This window comes from Haemaphysalis longicornis, unplaced genomic scaffold (assembly GCF_048455015.1).
Source record: "Haemaphysalis longicornis isolate Haplotype H1 unplaced genomic scaffold, Haemaphysalis longicornis Haplotype H1 scaffold_14, whole genome shotgun sequence".
NCBI classification, from domain to species: Eukaryota; Metazoa; Arthropoda; class Arachnida; order Ixodida; family Ixodidae; genus Haemaphysalis; species Haemaphysalis longicornis.
In genome coordinates, this window is record NW_027526245.1 from 17177189 (window position 1) to 17194507 (window position 17319).

Consider the following 17319-nt stretch of genomic DNA (forward strand, 5'->3'; position numbering starts at 1 on the left):
CTCCTTTAAAGGCCCAACCACATGCACGCGTAAAATCGACGTACGCGCGCAACGACATACGCCTTTAGCTTTACGCCGACCGACGACGCCGGAGCTCGGGCGAGTAACCACATAGGCGCCAACGCGCGCGTAAGCCCACCGAACTGCAATGCGCCGCGCAGTGTAGCAGCCTGGTGCACTAGCAACTGTGCTAACTCCGTCAGCAGAGGAGCCGGAAAACGTGTCGTTCCTTTCCCTGTGTCCACAGGAGGCATTGGCCCGCAATCGCGAGCATTGAGGGTGCATTCAGCCCGCTCCACAAAATTCACACAACTACGAATAAGAAACGGAGCACCTGCAGAACGGTGCTTGTCGCGCGACACGGTCCGAACGTGACCGCCTGCGAGCAGAGAGGCGCACCCAAATTCCAAAGAAGCTGTGGCGCGTGCGGCATTGTGCCAGTCCGCTTGCTGATGCGGTCTCTGTAGTAAGATGAAGGAACGAAAGTGAAGTAAACACAGTGCAGCAGAAAAGAAGCTGGTCAAAGCTGTTCGCGCTCAAAGACAGACACATATATTGCGCAGCAGTTTATAAGTTAATTACTATCCTTAAGCTTTCACCTTCAAAGGGCCTAATCAGCAGGAGAAATATTTTTATCCTTTGACCTGTTGGTCACGTGTGCTAAATTTTCAACCGACATACCGTATTTACTTGATTTTAGTGACTGCTTAGCGTCCCATGCCAACTTTTTTTCCCAATTTTCTTCCTGAAAGTAGGGGAGGGTGCTTGAATAAAATAAAAAAATATGGCAGTCTTTACACTGGAATGTGTCTACACTAATGCCACACATTGCAAAATGACCAGAATTAAGCTGCACTGCTCCGTTAAACCTGTGTAGCCTCAGCCTCAGTCCACAGATGTTTTATTTAGTCTTAAACATACGTTAAAATCACGTGCTCAGCAGAAGTTCTTATACATTTATGTATTTTGCCCCTTTTTTGTTTCTGCCTCTCCTACCGAGTCAAACGTTTGGGATAACTCCGCCAGTCTCGTTTAAGGCGTGTCACAAACAGCATGGGAAACTGTGCGGGCTGCCACCACTCGTGTGCTACTAATGGAGGTGCTGCGCAAGTTCTTGCACACCACTGCTCTCTGCAACAACGGGTCTAGAATGCATGGTGTGGTGGAGCCTTTATTTCGGTTTCAGCGCTGCCTCCTCTTCAAAGGGGTCCACCCTGCGGTTGAGGTCCAGCAGCTGGTTGACGAAGTCGACGTCCTCGTAGAGGTCGGCCATGCCGTTGAGCAGGGCGAGCAGCTGGTCAGGCCCCATGCCGATGTGGAGGGCGCACGGGGCGACTGCGGCGGGCGGCGGGCCGGCGGCGCGGCGGCCGAACAGGGCAAAGGGCAGCTTGGCCTCGCAGCGGCCTCCCGGGTGGGCGTAGAAGAGCGTGAAGACCGGGTTGCGGTTGAGGTCATCCAGCTTGCAGTAGACGCCCGCGGTGGGGCCCCGGCCGTCGCGGCGAGCCACCAGGGTGCGGAAGTCGTAGAGCAGGTTGCGCTTCTCCGAGTAGGCGAGCGCGCTTTGGAAGGCCCCGCCCACGTACAGCACGTTGTCCCAGGTCTTGGTGTGGCCCGTGCGGGTCTCGGTGACGCGCCAGCGCACGTAGCCGCCGCCCACTGCCTCGTAGCAGTACTCCTTGGTGGACTTGGCCGTGTGGGACTGCACGAAGTGGCCGCTGTGCGGGGCCTGGCCGTCCTCCATGACCACAACGGGGAAGCCCACGTGGTAGCCCGGCTCCAGCAGCACCAGGCCCCCGCGGCGGCCCACCTGCACCCGCAGCGCCACCAGCACGTGCTCCTTGACGCTCGAGCCGCCCGGCGGGCCCCGGCGGCAGTAGGCGGCCACGTCGGGCACCCACTCCTCGCACGACACCAGGTAGGGCCGCGCCCGGGGGAAGCGCCGCCGCACGGCCACGCACAGGCGCAGGCTGAGCCCCACGCAGGACAGGCCGTCGGGCACCACCGCCGGTGGGTAGGCGCGCAGGAAGCCCGCCACGCTCTGGCCCCCGCCCTGCTCCCGGTAGGCGCGGTAGAAGTGCAGCAGGTTGCCCAGGGTGTTGTAGTGGCGCGTGCGCAGCTCCTCGGCCACCAGGGCCCCGAGCTCGGCCAGGAAGGCCTCCAGGGCGGCCATGCTGTCAAAGGCCAGGGGGGGGCCCTTGAGGGGTGCCCAGCGCGGCTGGGGCAGGAGCCCCTGCACCGAGGGGGTGCCACCCCCCTCGGTGGCTGCTGGTGCTGTCACGCCATCCGCTTGCTGCTCCTGGGGGGGCTGCTCGGGCCGCCTCACCTGGGGGGGCAGGGACGCCGCTTCAGTCACACAATAGCACTCGCCGCACGTCAGCCGGCTCAGGAGCCTTATGACACAATTATTATGAATTATGACATTATGAATTATGACACGAGGCTGAGCAAAACTGCGCTTCTTGACGGCATTTTTTTGCCAGCTTAAGTGCATGTGTTTTCGCAAAAGGGGGCGTGGCTGCTGCACTTGACAAAAAAAGCATGCCACCCGTGGTTACGCTGCATTACCATCAATTTTTTTTAATCAAAAGGCTCCTAGCCAGTCAAACACCAAATTATCTTGTCAGCTTTGTAATTTGACATCGATAAGATATGATAATTGCCTGAAAATTTCACCAGCTGTTCACTAGTCTCTGGTTCGGAGTAAGGGTATCTTTATCCTGCCAAAGCTTATTTCTGAAGGTCCCTCGCGTGTCTAACAAGCGGACCTGGTATTTTAAGCCAGTTTTGGTTTCGTTCTTGCATTGTGAAATTCATATTTTGTGCTACTATGCAGCTACCCCAATTCAAGCATATTTGGCATGACGCCGAAATCGCCCGCTACTGTTCCTCAAAAAATTAGTAGTGGCTTAGCTCTGCTATGCCAGGATATACGTAGCATGAGCTAAAGTTCAGCAATCCAGTCCAGTCTAGTCTAGTCCAATTCAGTCTAATCCAGTCCAGTCCTGTCCAGTAACTGCTCCTTGCACATGCTCAGCACGGCTGTTCACGAGCCACGCGAAACGGCTATCAAGCGGCTCCGGTGCAGCGTCAGACTTGGCTACTGCGCAATTCAGGCGCACACCTGGGCACGCGCAGGCGCCAGTGCATCTGCCACAGCTATGACGCAGCACAATCCACTTTAATCCAATCCAAATCCAAATCCAATCCAATGTCCCTCGCGCTTGCGTAAAACTGACCTTTACTGCACACGCGAAACTGCTCAACCTCGGCCAGTGTAGCTTACGCTACAAAAATGCGCGCCGCACGTGATTTGACTTCATCCACACCTTACTTCTGCAATAACACCTTCAGCTGAAAGTAGAAAGATAACACCAAGTCATCACATATCAGTTCAGACGAGGAGAGCGCTTCCAATTGTCCTTGAACACTGCTAGCTGTTCGCCGGCCAGTTTTGTTTCCGTACAAGGGTATTTCCGGAAGTCTAGTGTCTCTTCTTAGTAGAACTGTATACCGACTCTTACTACACTGACAAAGTGTCCAACAGGCTTGATATTGTGTCCTTTCACAAATGTTAGGTGGTGCTGCAATGTAGGAGGATCATAGTGCTGAACCCTCTTCATAGTGCATTAGGTGCCCTTAAACGCCGCCACACTTATAGCATCAAAGCGCTTCGAAGGACGAGTGGAAGAGTTTGTTGGGGATTCACATTGGAAATCACAAACACCTCACCTACACCCCGCTATGGCGACTCCACGTAAGTTCTTTTGGCACACAGCGATAGCTACGGAGCCAAAACATCCTGTCTTTCTACGCAGAGGAATATAGTGCCGGATGGAAGTGAAAAGTAACTCTTAAAACGGGGTACATCTACACTTGATACTTGATGTATTTTGCACACAGCTGTGAACTTTCAATGTTGAAAATTAAGAAAAATGTGTTTTTATTATTACAGCAGATTCACAACTCCAAGATTCGCAACATGCATCAACTCACTAGAGACCACAGTAGGTGTTCCAGCAGGTGTTGCAACGTAGGAATGAAAGCTGCTATTGCTCCTGCCCCTGTAGACTGCCTTACGCTGCCACAAGCTATGCAACATTTCCTTCCCCCCTTCCAGGAGTCTGGGAAACGCACAGGGGGTCGAGACTTGCAAGCTGCACGAAGCTAGTTCTCACTGGAACCAGCACCATCAGTGACGGCTCCAGAGAGCTGTCCAATTTGGTCTTACTCTTAGTTGAGCCAGCATTAGCCCGAATTTTACTTCCTTTATAAAGTAGAGCTAATTTTCCATGATAAGAGCCGAAATTCCACGAGTTATCCCCGAGTTTTTCCAGGCTATTCAAAATCCGTCAGAATTACGGGATTTTCAGGTTGGCGACACCCTGACCATATACTTGCATTATCCACGAGCCGATACATAGTGCAGTTCTTTTGTTAAGAGGAAGACAGATTCAAACATTGGTTACCAAACGTTGAAACATTGGTTTACCTAATCTATGAATTCCCCCCGTTCTGTGTAATTTTTCCATGGTCCGATATCTGTGTCACCTTAAAATTGTTAGAACTGCACCAGAGGCAATGCGAGCCCAAATGGCCACTTGTAGCCTTTGAAACGTGTTCGCGTAGCCTTTAATTGAGGCCCATTTGGCAGCGAAAGGCTACATGAACAGAACACAAATGCTTCCAGTGGGAAGGCAAGCTGTGTTTTCAACAATGCACGGTTATCGACCGACGCAGATATCAGGCCACCAAAGAAATTGTACAAGCAGAGGAAATTCATGGATTAGATGACCAGTGTATCATCACTCTATCTCAACAAAACAACTGCGGTACGCATCAGCTCGTGGCTAACAGAAGTGTATGAATTAGTGTCCCAAGTGACAAAATATATTTTGACGCTACCCGATATTGTCGTCACATATTCTTGTTTTACAGTGACAAACGCTAGTGTGAATATGTTTCGAAATAAAGCGCTTTGCATTATCTTCGTTTTCATCTCTTCTCCCCATAGTTAGTTCGAGCTTTCCACCACCACAATATATTGCCAACTAGCCCAAACGTTCACTCTCGCTTCTTCACCACCCAACTGTCTTCCACCCAACTGCTACTGCCCAACAGCCGTTTGACCGGACATCGAAGAACAAAAGGCAATCCAGGCTACGTTTCTGTGCAGGGAAGTGTCAGTGACCATTTGTTAGCCTAGTTTCAGCTACTGACCAGCATTTCTCAAACTGATTTTAGAGAAGTTTTAGCCTTTGCCACTGAAATGACTAATTGTATCAGAACTATAAACGTTTAAAAAGTCAGCTAATTTGGTAATGGTGGCTATGATATAATTTCGTTTCATAAAAGTTCGGAGCACGAAAGCCACATTTGAGTGCTCCAGACAACATTCTATGCGATTCCAAGGTGACATACAAATCTTTAGATATTTGCATGAACACTGACTGTCTACCCACCTTTGGGCTTGCATGGACACTGCAGCCCGAGCCAAACACCTACGCGAACCCACTGAACATCCTAAACTAACGAGAATTACAAGTGCAAAAACTGCCGATGTCAGAAATTGCATAGTCCCAATAGAAGAGCAACAATAACAATCTTATTTCCTGCTGGGCAATGCAATTGGTGGCACTTACTGTGATAGCCGTGTTTGAGTGAATGACTGTTCCCTCTATATGCCAGCAGAGAGACTCACCGCTTGGGCCGCTTCATGGTTGAGTGCAAGACTGCGATTCCACGGGAGGAGGAGTAGAGTGCCGCACCGGAAGAGGCCCACGACCAACCTGCAAGGAGGGGTGCGGGGGCTGAGCGCACACCCCTGGCACACCCCTGCACACCCCGCACACTTACCACGAGGAGAACTGGAGCCATACTCTGAGTCAAGATGGCCATTCCGACACAAACAGCGACACCAGGGACACCAGCGGAGCCAGGTAGTTGCCTTTCAGCAGTAGCTCCTGATCTGCACACGCGCGCGCTGCAAGCTCAGCCTCTGCACAGCACTGGCCAGAACTGGCACGGCAAGCAAACCAGCTGGTCAGGTGTCTTCCAGGCTGCTCACCGTTAATCCACTCGTTCCCATGTTTTGTGCATGCATTCAACAGAATAAGGAAAGTGAAATGAAGCTCTATGCTATGGTGGATGCTGCGAGATTGTCCCAGCTGGCTTCAGACAAGAATTTCGCCCAGGCGAGCACCGTTTAGTCCATTGGGCCTCAACTGTGGTTGCCTGCCACAGTGAATTAACCGATTCCCAGGGGTTTGCAAAACTGTTGGTGCCGCCGCAGCATGTCACCATGACTACAGTGACTACACTTCCAAGGATAACACTAATCTTGATTGAATGCACAACAAAAACAGAACATTTCCAGAAAATTTGTTGTGCACACTTCAGAAGTGATAAGGTAGTTATATCAGAAACAGCCTGTGGAAAAAGAATCTACAATACGCCTTTTGTAGGTAACCATTTAAAGTATACCAACAAAAAGAAATAACACGCAACAGCTTCTTGATCAAAAAAGAAATTTGTCATGGTTCTCACATTTGCCGTCTCGCACCTCTATTTCTAAACAAGGAATTTTCCCGGTCACGTAGCAACGAATCCTTCCCACGTGTTGGCTGGGCATTCACAAAACACATAGGAGATCTCTCTCGATCAACAACGGCCCAACCACAGGCCCCCGCTGTCAGGTCCAAGCTGGACTCTGCCGCCAAACCAACAACCAACTTTACATTTGCAATCAGTAAAAAGTCCTTATACAAGCAACAGGAAGAGAGTTGAAAAAGCCAGGGGTGAGATAGCCCAGATTTGGGAGCAGAATAACCTCGGCTTGGAGCAGTTCACAACATTGAATACATTGCCTTAGGAGCTTCAAAAATCAACTTTGTAGCAACTTCTGGAGATAAGTACCCTTTTGAATCAGTTTGGAACACACATAACACTGAAATAACCTTTACACGGAGTGCCTAACAGTAATGCAAGGTACAAACTGCACCGTCTTGCAAACTTCTTACATTGTATTGAGGCCTGTGTGCATAGGCAGCGTAAAATGGTGTACAAAATTACCAATTGAAAAACGCTAAAATTTTAGGTTTTTGTCACCACTTCAACACTGAATTATTTTTGTAATCACTGACTGCATTGTACGAACGAGTGTAGAGTCACGGCGAAAGTTGAGCAAAGTGAGGTGGCGGTTGTCGCACCATTTCAATCCCCGAGGGACGCTCTGATCGTAATTTGAGTAACGCTGCTATGTTAAGCCACCGCAGTTTTTACATTACACTTCACTTCACATTCATCAATTATTATTCGCGTAACCAGTCCTATGAGCTGCACATGCTTGAACACGTTGCGGCCACACAGTGCTCGCCACAGCTTCTGGAGTGTCGATTGTTAAAATTGGCGGGGCTCGTGAGCTCGCTCTCGAACACAGCAATAACTGAACATTTTATAAAATCGAGCTTGAAGGTTCACTTCACGAACCCAAATTGTAGAAACAGCTCTGCACTTCACTCAAGTACAAGTCATGGGAAGTTGTTGGGACCACATTGTTCTCAGTGGACTGAGTCTTTGAGCCGTGCAACTTCCTTTAATCTGGCACGCGTTCTTAAAGGTATTGTGCCACCAAATTTGTTGCTTGTGCATTCTTTGTTGCAAACGTTTTATATTTCATTAGAAAGCATGATACATGCTCTCACATGCACATATTCTGAGTAAAAAAATTATTATCGCACGATTTATGTGAACAGGATTGAGTTTCGGTTTCAGGGCGCCGATTCAAGCAGTGATGTCACAGTGTTGCGAGTGCGCTCTGCCACGTGTGTCTACCATGCGGCGCTGTGGTACGGCGAGACTTTACTGCGGCATCTGCTCCCCCACATACGTGCTTCACCACGGAAGTAAACACATCGACTCGTCACGTCAAGCCACGACAGCTCCGACACGGATTCTTTGTCTGCATCCTCGGACGCAGACAAATGAAAACCATGGATATGCAAACCATAAAAATGCTGAACCCCCCCCCCCCCCCCCCCTCCCCCAAAAAAAAAAGTTGCCCCCGCCGCGAATCGAACCAGCAACGTTGACCGAGCAGGCGCAACGCACGAGACCACTGAGCCACCGAACGAACGGCTTCACAATGCGATATAGCCGGGGTACTAGATGGAGGCCCATCCTTGGAGTCTTACGTCGGTGTTTACTAGCTAGTGTACCGAATTCCTGACTGGTAAACTCAATTTTTTTTTTTAAATAGCGCTTGCGCAGCAAGGTTCCGCGAAGCCCCCGCAACAGCTTGTCGCCATCAACTCTGCTCTTTTGCGAAAGCGCTCGCAAAATAAGTGTGCCCGGCTGCGACTGCGATTTCGCACTGAAAGGATAGTGCTTGCCGTACTTTGGTTTTACGTTTTACGTTAAAAACCTTTGCCGATACTGATCCCTTATTACTAAAATTACCCTACGTAACTCTTCTTCTGCACGAAACTGACCTTATATTTTCTACAGGCGAGCCGATCGCACACGCATTCCGGGGTAGCGGCGTCGCCGAAGAGCACGGCCGAAGCGTCGAACGCCAAAATACGGATCGCATTAGCGCTAGTGTTGAGTTGTATGGGCTTCATGGAACTTACTGAGTTTATTACACTCCAGAAACTAACAAAATAGAGTCGCGTTCATTGCAGCACGAATGTTGTCGGGGCGCAGTTCTCGCTTCTCAGACGATTCCCGACGACACGTCGCGCGACCGGTTTTGTTGGAGTCTTCGGTCGGCGAGTCAGTCACACTACGGCGACTTTCCATCGGCCAACGTGTTTGTGTCGCCGTTGGCGTAGTGTGACAACACGGTCTGGCAATTCGGCAGTTGGCCGATGGTTTGGCGACGCGTCGTCGTCGCCGTCGTGTAGGCATAGTGTGCCTGGTACGACCAAGCGACCAAACAAACTGTGGTAACTGGAGTTCACGTTCACGTCGCTCGAGTCGCTAACATTGTATGACGTCACAAACTTTGTTATGCTGGCAATTCACTGACGTCACGGTTAGTGGCGCTAGCGATGGGTCCCGATTTCCAGAAGAGCATTTAGGCAATTTTTAGAAGCGAATTAAAATATATATTAAGCACTTGCTGTACCCAGCACCTCGTGTTGAGGGTCATTGCATGCAGAGGAAGCTTACAGCCGGCTTTTTACAGAGTTAAAATTTGGTGGCACAACACCTTTAACACTATCCCAGTGACACTGTTTAGTACCACAACAGATGAAATTTCTAAATGTAAATTCAACTGACCGCGTAGCCTACACCAGGGGACAGATCGGCGAATCATGCACAGCGCTTGAACTACGCAGCAGCCGCTTCGTCCAGTGGCCATGCTTTTTGTTGCCACAGCGACGCCCAATTGGGAAGGCCGTTCTAGCGAACACAGCTGGAGAGGCAATCGCGCTTAGGAGCTACCATTTGCTTCATTTCACAGTGCTTGCTGTCCTGACATTTGACATTTGTGCGCGAGCGATAAGAGCGGTCACCGGAAGGCAGAGCACGAGGGTTCAGCTGGCCTAGCGATGGCAAGATGATCACCGCGTCCTCACAACAGCAGCACCACTAGGGCTGCTTGGAAAGCTTGTCAAAGTGGCCTTTTTCACCACCAAAATCCTTGCCTGTAAGGCTGCTTTGGAACAGCCTGGCACAGGAAAGCAGAACTGCATCAAAACTGTGCAATATGTTCAGCTGTCTCACCCCTGCAAAGCACATCCATTGCTGTAAGGACCCTTATCTCTGTCATCCTGCAACTAGAGCTCCAAGAACAAAAATCAGAAGCACGCACTACGTTGGCATGGTTTGGCCACAAAGTGCAATCAAGATGGCCTGCTACACAAAGTAGAGACTGATGCAAGAATAGATTTGCGGACTCTGACCACCACTGGAGCTACAGAAATGCCCACAGTGGGGCGAAAACAATGTATTGTGCCTCCATCAAGTTTTCTTTCCACTAACCACAAGAATATGGAACGAGTTGCCGAGCAGACTTGCAGAAGCAATTTCTGCAGACACGTTTTCCGGCAAAATCGAGACTGTATAACTGACCCTTACCAACAGTCTGTGAACCCGCAAAATGCACATACAAATTTTACTAAGTGTCTGTGTAAGCCCACATTTTGAAAATTGCACTGTTGCACTGCTGCAGGGGCATTTAATTATGGGTAAATATGAATACACAAATAAATTCACAGTGGCCGTGACAACAGGATGACTAGCCTCTCCTTGCACCTAGAGCGTTGATACACAAATCAGGTGCAGCGTGGAAGCACAAAGAGCACTTGTTTTTATTTCTAGCAAGAAGGCTAACAGAATGTGCACCCTGCAAGTACGAGTCAAGTCCATTCACGTCCTGATCACGGGAGCCACTTGTCAACACAGCGTAGCGCCTACTTTCTGCGTAGCGAGAAGCAGCTGCGCAGTCGCAAAAATGAGCACTCGGAGTGGACAGGAGGCATGCTGTTAGCCGACCCTTCTTGATTGTCGAACCGAGCCCATTTCCCACACGTGCCTTGCAAAGGGAGTGGGTCGCCAGCCAACACGTCGCCAGCCCTATCAGCAGCCCAGCAGCCACTTGACTACCCCAGCAGGAAGCTTGTCACGAGCTCCACACATCCAGCTGATACGGCCAACACTTGCGCAAGCACCCATCCGCTCGTTTTCCCGAGGGAGTCCGTCCACTGCATAGCCTACCGTGGAGAGCCCCTGCACTCCACAAATGCACAGCTTGCTTCATTACAAGCTGTACCAGTATGCCCCGTTGGCTTGGTAGTCCATGGAATTGCGGTCCGAGATATATGCAGGCACAATGCATTCACGCAGCGTCAATAGCAGAGAAAATTGGTTGCGAGATTTTGATTTCATTTCATTTATTCAACCTTAAGCGCCCAAAGGCGTACATCGAAGTTGGAAGTTTCATAGCAAGGTAACAATATGAATGTACACACTGATTACAGGAAATAAAGAAAAAAAACGAAAAGAACACGCATAACAAAACATGAAAATACATTACAGGCAATAAATTCTGCGAGCACAGTAAAGACACAACTATAAATGCAAGAGGTAAATGTGCTGTTAGGGCGTATCATTTGTATTTTGAAAACGGGTTAGTTTATCACGAAATATTTTGCGGTCTCTGCAAGAAACAATGTTATCTGGTAGTGCATTCCAAACTGTTATGGCATGGGGGAAAAATGAGCTGCTCATCGCCGCCGTCCGGCATTTTATGGTCACCAAAGGGTGCGTAAGGGACAGGCGAGATGATGTTCTTAATGGGCATTTTAGGAGAGGATGTCCCGATCTGCTGAAGTAAAAGAAAGTGTGAAGGAGGCAGAAACGAGAAGTTATGCGACGTGAAGCGAGCGATGCGAGTGACAAAGTTTGTTTTAGTGCGGTTACGCTGATGCGTCTTGAATATTGTGACGTAATGAAACGAGCTGCGCGGTTTTGAACGGCTTCCAAATCATCGGCGAGATAAGCTTGCGAGGGATGCCAGATGGATGATGCGTACTCGAGTTTTGGTCGCACGTATGTTAGATATGCGAGTTTCTTTATGTCAGGAGACGCAGATCGCAAGTTGCGTCGTAAGTAGCCTAATGTGCGCAAAGCCTCTGAACGAATGGTTTCAATATGTTTCACCCAAGACAGTGATGACGCGAGATGAACTCCTAGATATTTGTGAGTGCACGTGCGGTCAATTGGAACAGAGTTAATGCAGCAGGTTTCATGTGTGGTAATGTGTTTACGCGTAAAAGACAGAACTTTGCATTAAGTGAGGTTTAGAGGCATATGCCATTTTTCGCACCATGAAGTGATGGTGTCAAGGTCATGTTGTAGGGTGATTGCGTCGTTAGAATGAAGGGAGTTATAAAGAACGCAGTCACCTGCAAATAGGCACAGCTGTGTTTTTATGTTACTGGGGAGGTCATTTACGTAAATAAGAAATAATAAAGGTGATAAGCCGGCGCCTTGGGGGACACCGGAAGTGACACTGGTAAGGGTTGATTGGAAATTGTTAGCAAAGGTAAACTGCACGCGTCCGGTTAAGAAATGTTCGAGCCATTTTATAAGGTTTGGGGGGATACCAAGAGCGGCTAATTTGGTGAGCAGGTGGTTGTGGGATACGCGATCAAAGGCCTTGGAGAAGTCCAAGAATATTGCATCAATTTGAATGTGATCGTCCATTTGCCGCAGTAGGTCATACGTGAATTCAGCTAGTTGAGTTTCGCAGGAAAGATATTTTCGAAAACCGTGTTGTAAAGGGTAGAAAAAACTGATTCTAGGGAGGCCATAAGATTTGATGCTATGTTCTAGGATCTTAGATGGAACACTGGTTAAGCTAATCGGGCCGTAATTCGCAGGGCTTTCGCGCCTTCCCGCTTTAAAAATTGGGACTATTTTAGCTTTCTTCCAATCATCTGGCAAGGTTCCTGTGTTTAAAGATTGGTTAAATATAAGGTACAAAAATTTGCTAGATATTGCTATAGTGTTTTTTAGTAATTTTGAATTGATGTCATCGCAGCCAGCCGAGGCTGCGATGACAGCCGAAGATCCTGCCTTGGCATAGAGGGACCCTCATTATGCCTATTCCAATATGCCCGTGCACACTACCATTATTTAGCTTTCTCCACTGCAGATCGTGGAAACAGTGATTGTACGTGCAGTAGACTCGCGGCAATTAAAATTTTGATAATTGATACTTGTAATTATTTTAAAGAAAATTACACAATTTGGTTGCTCGCTATTCTTTCAATGTAGCTAAAACCTACGTATTCCAAACTCAGCCATACGGTTAGTCCATATTTTGTGGTCCATACTGGGAAATATCTGTTCCTGGAAGAGCACTAACATTTCGGGCAAAAAAAAAAAAAAAAAACTCTCAGAACGAACTGGCTGCTCTTACTGGCACAGAGGGATTTGTGTTGAACGTAGCAAGGCCATTCATTTTTTTTTTTTTTAAGAAGTCTGTCTAATTAACAATTTTCTTTCGTGTAGTTAAAGTATGAATTCCTAAAAATGCAATTCAATTTAATTCCTAAACATAATGCCACTGCCTCCTCGCAGAGTCATTTATACAAGAACTGCTGAAAATTCAAAACAAAACACTTGGGTGCCTTCAAGCTTAAGTAAATGACAGTAGCCGTATATTCTTTCACATTGGAGTGTCCAGAAAGGCACGTAAAAAAAAAAAAATACTCCCGGAATGGTGAAAACATTGCCAGAGCAAACGTGCTTGCCCGGTTGTCTTGGCGGCGAAGCCAGGGAATAACAAGCCGCTCACACGCGAACAATGCTCCTTCAATACCAATGTTGGGCACGAGCTCTGGCCACCTATTCGTACTGGGCAACAACGTTTATCTATAACGTTGCTTCGCACATGCGGCCAGTTGCCAGGAGGCGCAGCATATCACCGAGAACCGCGCAGTCGTCCTCTGCTCGTATCCGGGGCGTATCGCGATTGCACCTGCCTTTGCAAAGAGCGTGTCGCTGTCGCGTAGACCGAAAAAAAGTCACAATGTGCATTCTCCGCGGCACTGCTTCTCTCCAGCAGCAAATGTGCTATCCCATAACTGCACCATCGGCCGCTCCACGCGTTCAGAGGACCACCAGAAGGAACGAAGGTGACGTGGTTACGCACTCGGCCGTGCTCCCGTCCGAAGCACCCGCCCAAGCGGTGCTAACTGTCACATCGCTCGGCCTGCGCACTTCCGCGACAGTGGGCGGCAATGGACGAAGGCTTAGAAGCGACGCCTGACAAGGTCAGCGCCACGTGCACCGCCCTGAGCGGGGAGCGTGGCAGAAGCGGCAGGCAGCTCGCGATACCTCGGCGGCAAAAGTCGCTGCTGCGCGGCCACGGTTCGAACCCCCTCCAGATGACACGCTAAGAAACGCAGGTCGGTTCAGTGACCTTTGCTGCGCTGCCCCCGCCCTGTGCGGCGGAGACAGGCGAGGCCGCCAGACCAGCGCCGAGGTTGCGCCACACTTACCCATACAACGGTGCGCTCCGACGGAAGAACCGAGACAAGGAGGCCTGCGCTATCCCTACGGTCCGGCTGGCTTCTTAATCCCGCAACCACCGCAACCGCGGATTCCGCACTGCTTTATACACAACGCGTCGTCAGCTCACGTGAGTTCTGGCGAAAGGCCAGCCCTGGCAGCGCCGCCAGGTGGTCGCGTGACATCACCCGGTTGCCGCTGCAGCGGCTGCTGCCTGCGTGCGCTGCGCGCGGGCGCCAAGGCGCATGCGCGAGAGAGAGGGCCAGAGGGGCGTCTTGCATGCATTTTCCTCCATGCTTGCATGAGAGGGGAGAACGGAAAATGGCTACGCAGCTGCCGCGTCGGCGTCGGCGGAACGAGCGAAAAAAAAAAAAAAAAAGGAAAGAAAGGTGGTTTAGCGCGTGGTTTAGCGCTAAGGGTGGTTTAGCGCGTGAAAGGCGCCTGAATCCTGCGCCGATGAGAATGTTCAGTGGGGATGCCCGCCGCAGTGGCGGGGAGCGAACACGAGGAATCACGCGCGTTCTCTGCGCAGCGGAAACGAGGGGATTTCTGCTCCCGCCAGGCGCAACAAAAGCGCAGTCGCGAGCCGGGCCTTGGCCTATCGCGTACTGAAAAGCCCGCATTGCCTGAAGTAATTTTTCAAGCAGTCATTTTGCTTCCCGCATGCACGTTCCGGGCTGGTGAAAAAAACAGCTGCATTTACTTTTTATTCCATTATTGAATTGAAATGGAAGCGTCCTTTTATTTTTACGAACATTGTAGGTCTTTGATAAACGATTACAGCAGAATCTCGATAAACGGAAATCGCTTAAACGGAATTGCAGCTTAAACGGAACAGCAGCCGGTTGGTTGGTTTTGTGTTCAGATAACGTAAAACAACTCTCGGTAATCGGAACACAAATTTTCGCGTCACCGTGTAAACGGAACCAGAAATGGAAGTTTTTGTGAAACCCATTGGCATATGAGAATCAGCTTTTTTCGGTTCCGGCTGTTTCGCTTTTGTTTTGTTTTTTTCCTCCACGCTATTTAGCCTCTTTGGCCTCGTCTCGTTAGTGGTCAGCCGTGTTAGCTCAACAAATGCAACATCGCAGTTCTTGTTCCAGTCGTTCAATCTCGATTCAAGCCGCCGAGGTTACACGGCTCAGCTCCTGCCGCCCCGTTCGTGCCATCGCTTCATTTCCATGTTGCCGTCTTCCATATTGAGTGGCTCATAAGCACTGGCGAAGTTGAGGCCTCTAGCCTCCGTGAAGATGCAGTTTCAAGGACTGAAACAAAAATAATTGACGCATTTTGCAGTGCACTGCTACTGATTGTTGCTGAACCAACTTTTTAAATGCTGTGCCTAAAGCTCTTGTAGTTTTCTTGTTTTCTGAAAAACTGTCAGTTACATTCACCTTCTAGCGCTTACAGTTACTTGAAACGGTATTAAGAGTGTGTACGCACAAAAATATGCACTTTCACTCCTCTATCCCAGTAAACGGAACTCCTGTTAAACGGAACTACATTTTTCGGTCCGTTCAAGTTCCGTTTATCGAGTATTTGGAATTGTCGCTCTGTATGAACTTTATTAACGCTCTTTATTAACTAACGCGAAATTGAAAAACGCGCAGAAAAAGGCAGTTCGCTTTGTCTTTAACATGGTGATAGAAAATAGCCAGCGCAAGGAAGACGAGGACGAGGAATGTAACAGACACAGCGCGGCAGTCACAACTGAATTTTTGTTGGAAAAGGAAAAACATATATACACCAAAAAACGCGCATGTCAAAACAGTTCACTTCAACAATGAGTCACTGCGCAAGCCTGCAACTCGTCAAGTCGCACGTTCTGCAAGATAACAGATTTCGCTTTTGTGCAAGGGCACAGAAGGTTGGCTAACATAAGTTTCGCAATTTTTTTATGTGAAAAAAGCTTCAGATACTTCCCTAGTATGTTGATTAGGGTGTTTGAACAACACGGTTGGGTCATATAAAACCGGTGCACACTTTTGTACACGTGTACACGTGCGGCAATGAGAAGCCAAGTTAGAAAGCGAAGAGTTCTGGATGGACAGAAAATGCTCGCGCAGTCGCTTATTGACGCAACGACCAGTTTGACCTATGTAGCAAAAACCACAAGACAACGGGATATGATAGACAACGCCTACAGCACACGCAACATACTTGTGTTTGTGGTTTACAGTGCACTTGTTGACAATGGACTTAATATTGCTATCTCTTTTTTTGGCAACCAATGGACAAATTTTTGATAACTTATTTGGAGCTTTGAATACCACGTTAACACCATAGCGGGAACCTACGTTTTTAAGCCCGTGGGCAATCCTGTGGGTGTACGGAATTACTGCAAATTTCTTTTTCTTTGAAGGATCACTACTCGAGTCACGTTTAGCACGACCTTTAACAACTTTTATTAACTTATCGGTGACAGACACGAGTACACTAAAAGGAAAACCTGCGTCTTGTAGACGGGCGACTTACTTCGCAAAGCTAGCACCTAATAAATGTTTGCAGGATTTTTCTAGTTGAGATCTTAAACACGAAAAAGCGATGCCTCTTTTTACTACTTTAGAGTGGGCTGACCTGAAATTAAGGATAGGTTTTGCTGAACGGGGCTCATAACAAAAGCAAACATGACTACTGTTAAAATGCAAACTAAGGTCGAGAAACTGCAGCAAATTATGTTTTGGCACCTCAGAGGTAGAAGACAGACCCAGTCCTTCGCTCTTAAACACTCCTAACACCTTATTGACAGCATCATGGAGTACAACGCAGTTCAACCAGCACCAAATAGTCGTCGACGTATCGAAAGATTCGCTTCACGGCTCCATTTAGACATCCTTGGACACAACGATCAATTTTGGCTAAAAAAAAATCTCGCATAAAACCGGCGCCACGCACGAGCCGATACACACACCTGATCGTTGAATGAGGGTCTGCCCTTGCCAACCTACAAAAGTAGAACTCAAATAAAAGGCCAGCAACTCCATAAACCCTTCAACAGAAGTGCCACTACGGCTCCTAAAAAGAAGCTCGCCATTTTCCTGAGTAATACACTCTTGAACGCATTGTAGCAGCCCATTGGTAGGGATAGAGAAAAAAACATGTCCTCGACATTGCGAAAAAATTGCGAAACTTGTGTTAGCCAACCTTCTGTGTCATTGCACAAAAGCGAAATCTGTTATCTTGCAGAACGTGTGACTTGACGGGTTGCAGGCTTGCGCAGTGACTCATTCTTGAAGTGAACTGTTTTGACATGCGCGTTTTTTGGTGTATATATGTTTTTCCTTTTCCAATAAAAAA

General features: G+C 48.7%; 1 protein-coding gene across 2 annotated transcripts; it reads right to left on the minus strand.

Annotated features, from left to right (window-relative positions):
• Positions 1-1153: 1153 nt before the first annotated feature.
• LOC144165172 (uncharacterized) lies at positions 1154-14220 on the minus strand. 2 transcript variants are annotated; one of them, XM_077695284.1, is made up of 4 exons: positions 14013-14220; positions 5854-5965; positions 5699-5786; positions 1154-2323 (listed from the first exon to the last, which is right to left on the minus strand). In XM_077695284.1, exon 4 carries the CDS (start codon positions 2168-2170, stop codon positions 1172-1174), a length of 999 nt encoding a protein of 332 aa, XP_077551410.1. In that variant the 5' UTR covers positions 2171-2323; positions 5699-5786; positions 5854-5965; positions 14013-14220; the 3' UTR covers positions 1154-1171. The 2 variants fall into 2 exon arrangements, with proteins under 2 accessions (XP_077551410.1, XP_077551411.1); XM_077695285.1 differs by lacking the exon at positions 14013-14220 and adding an exon at positions 10538-10706.
• Between the last annotated feature and the right edge of the window lie 3099 nt (positions 14221-17319).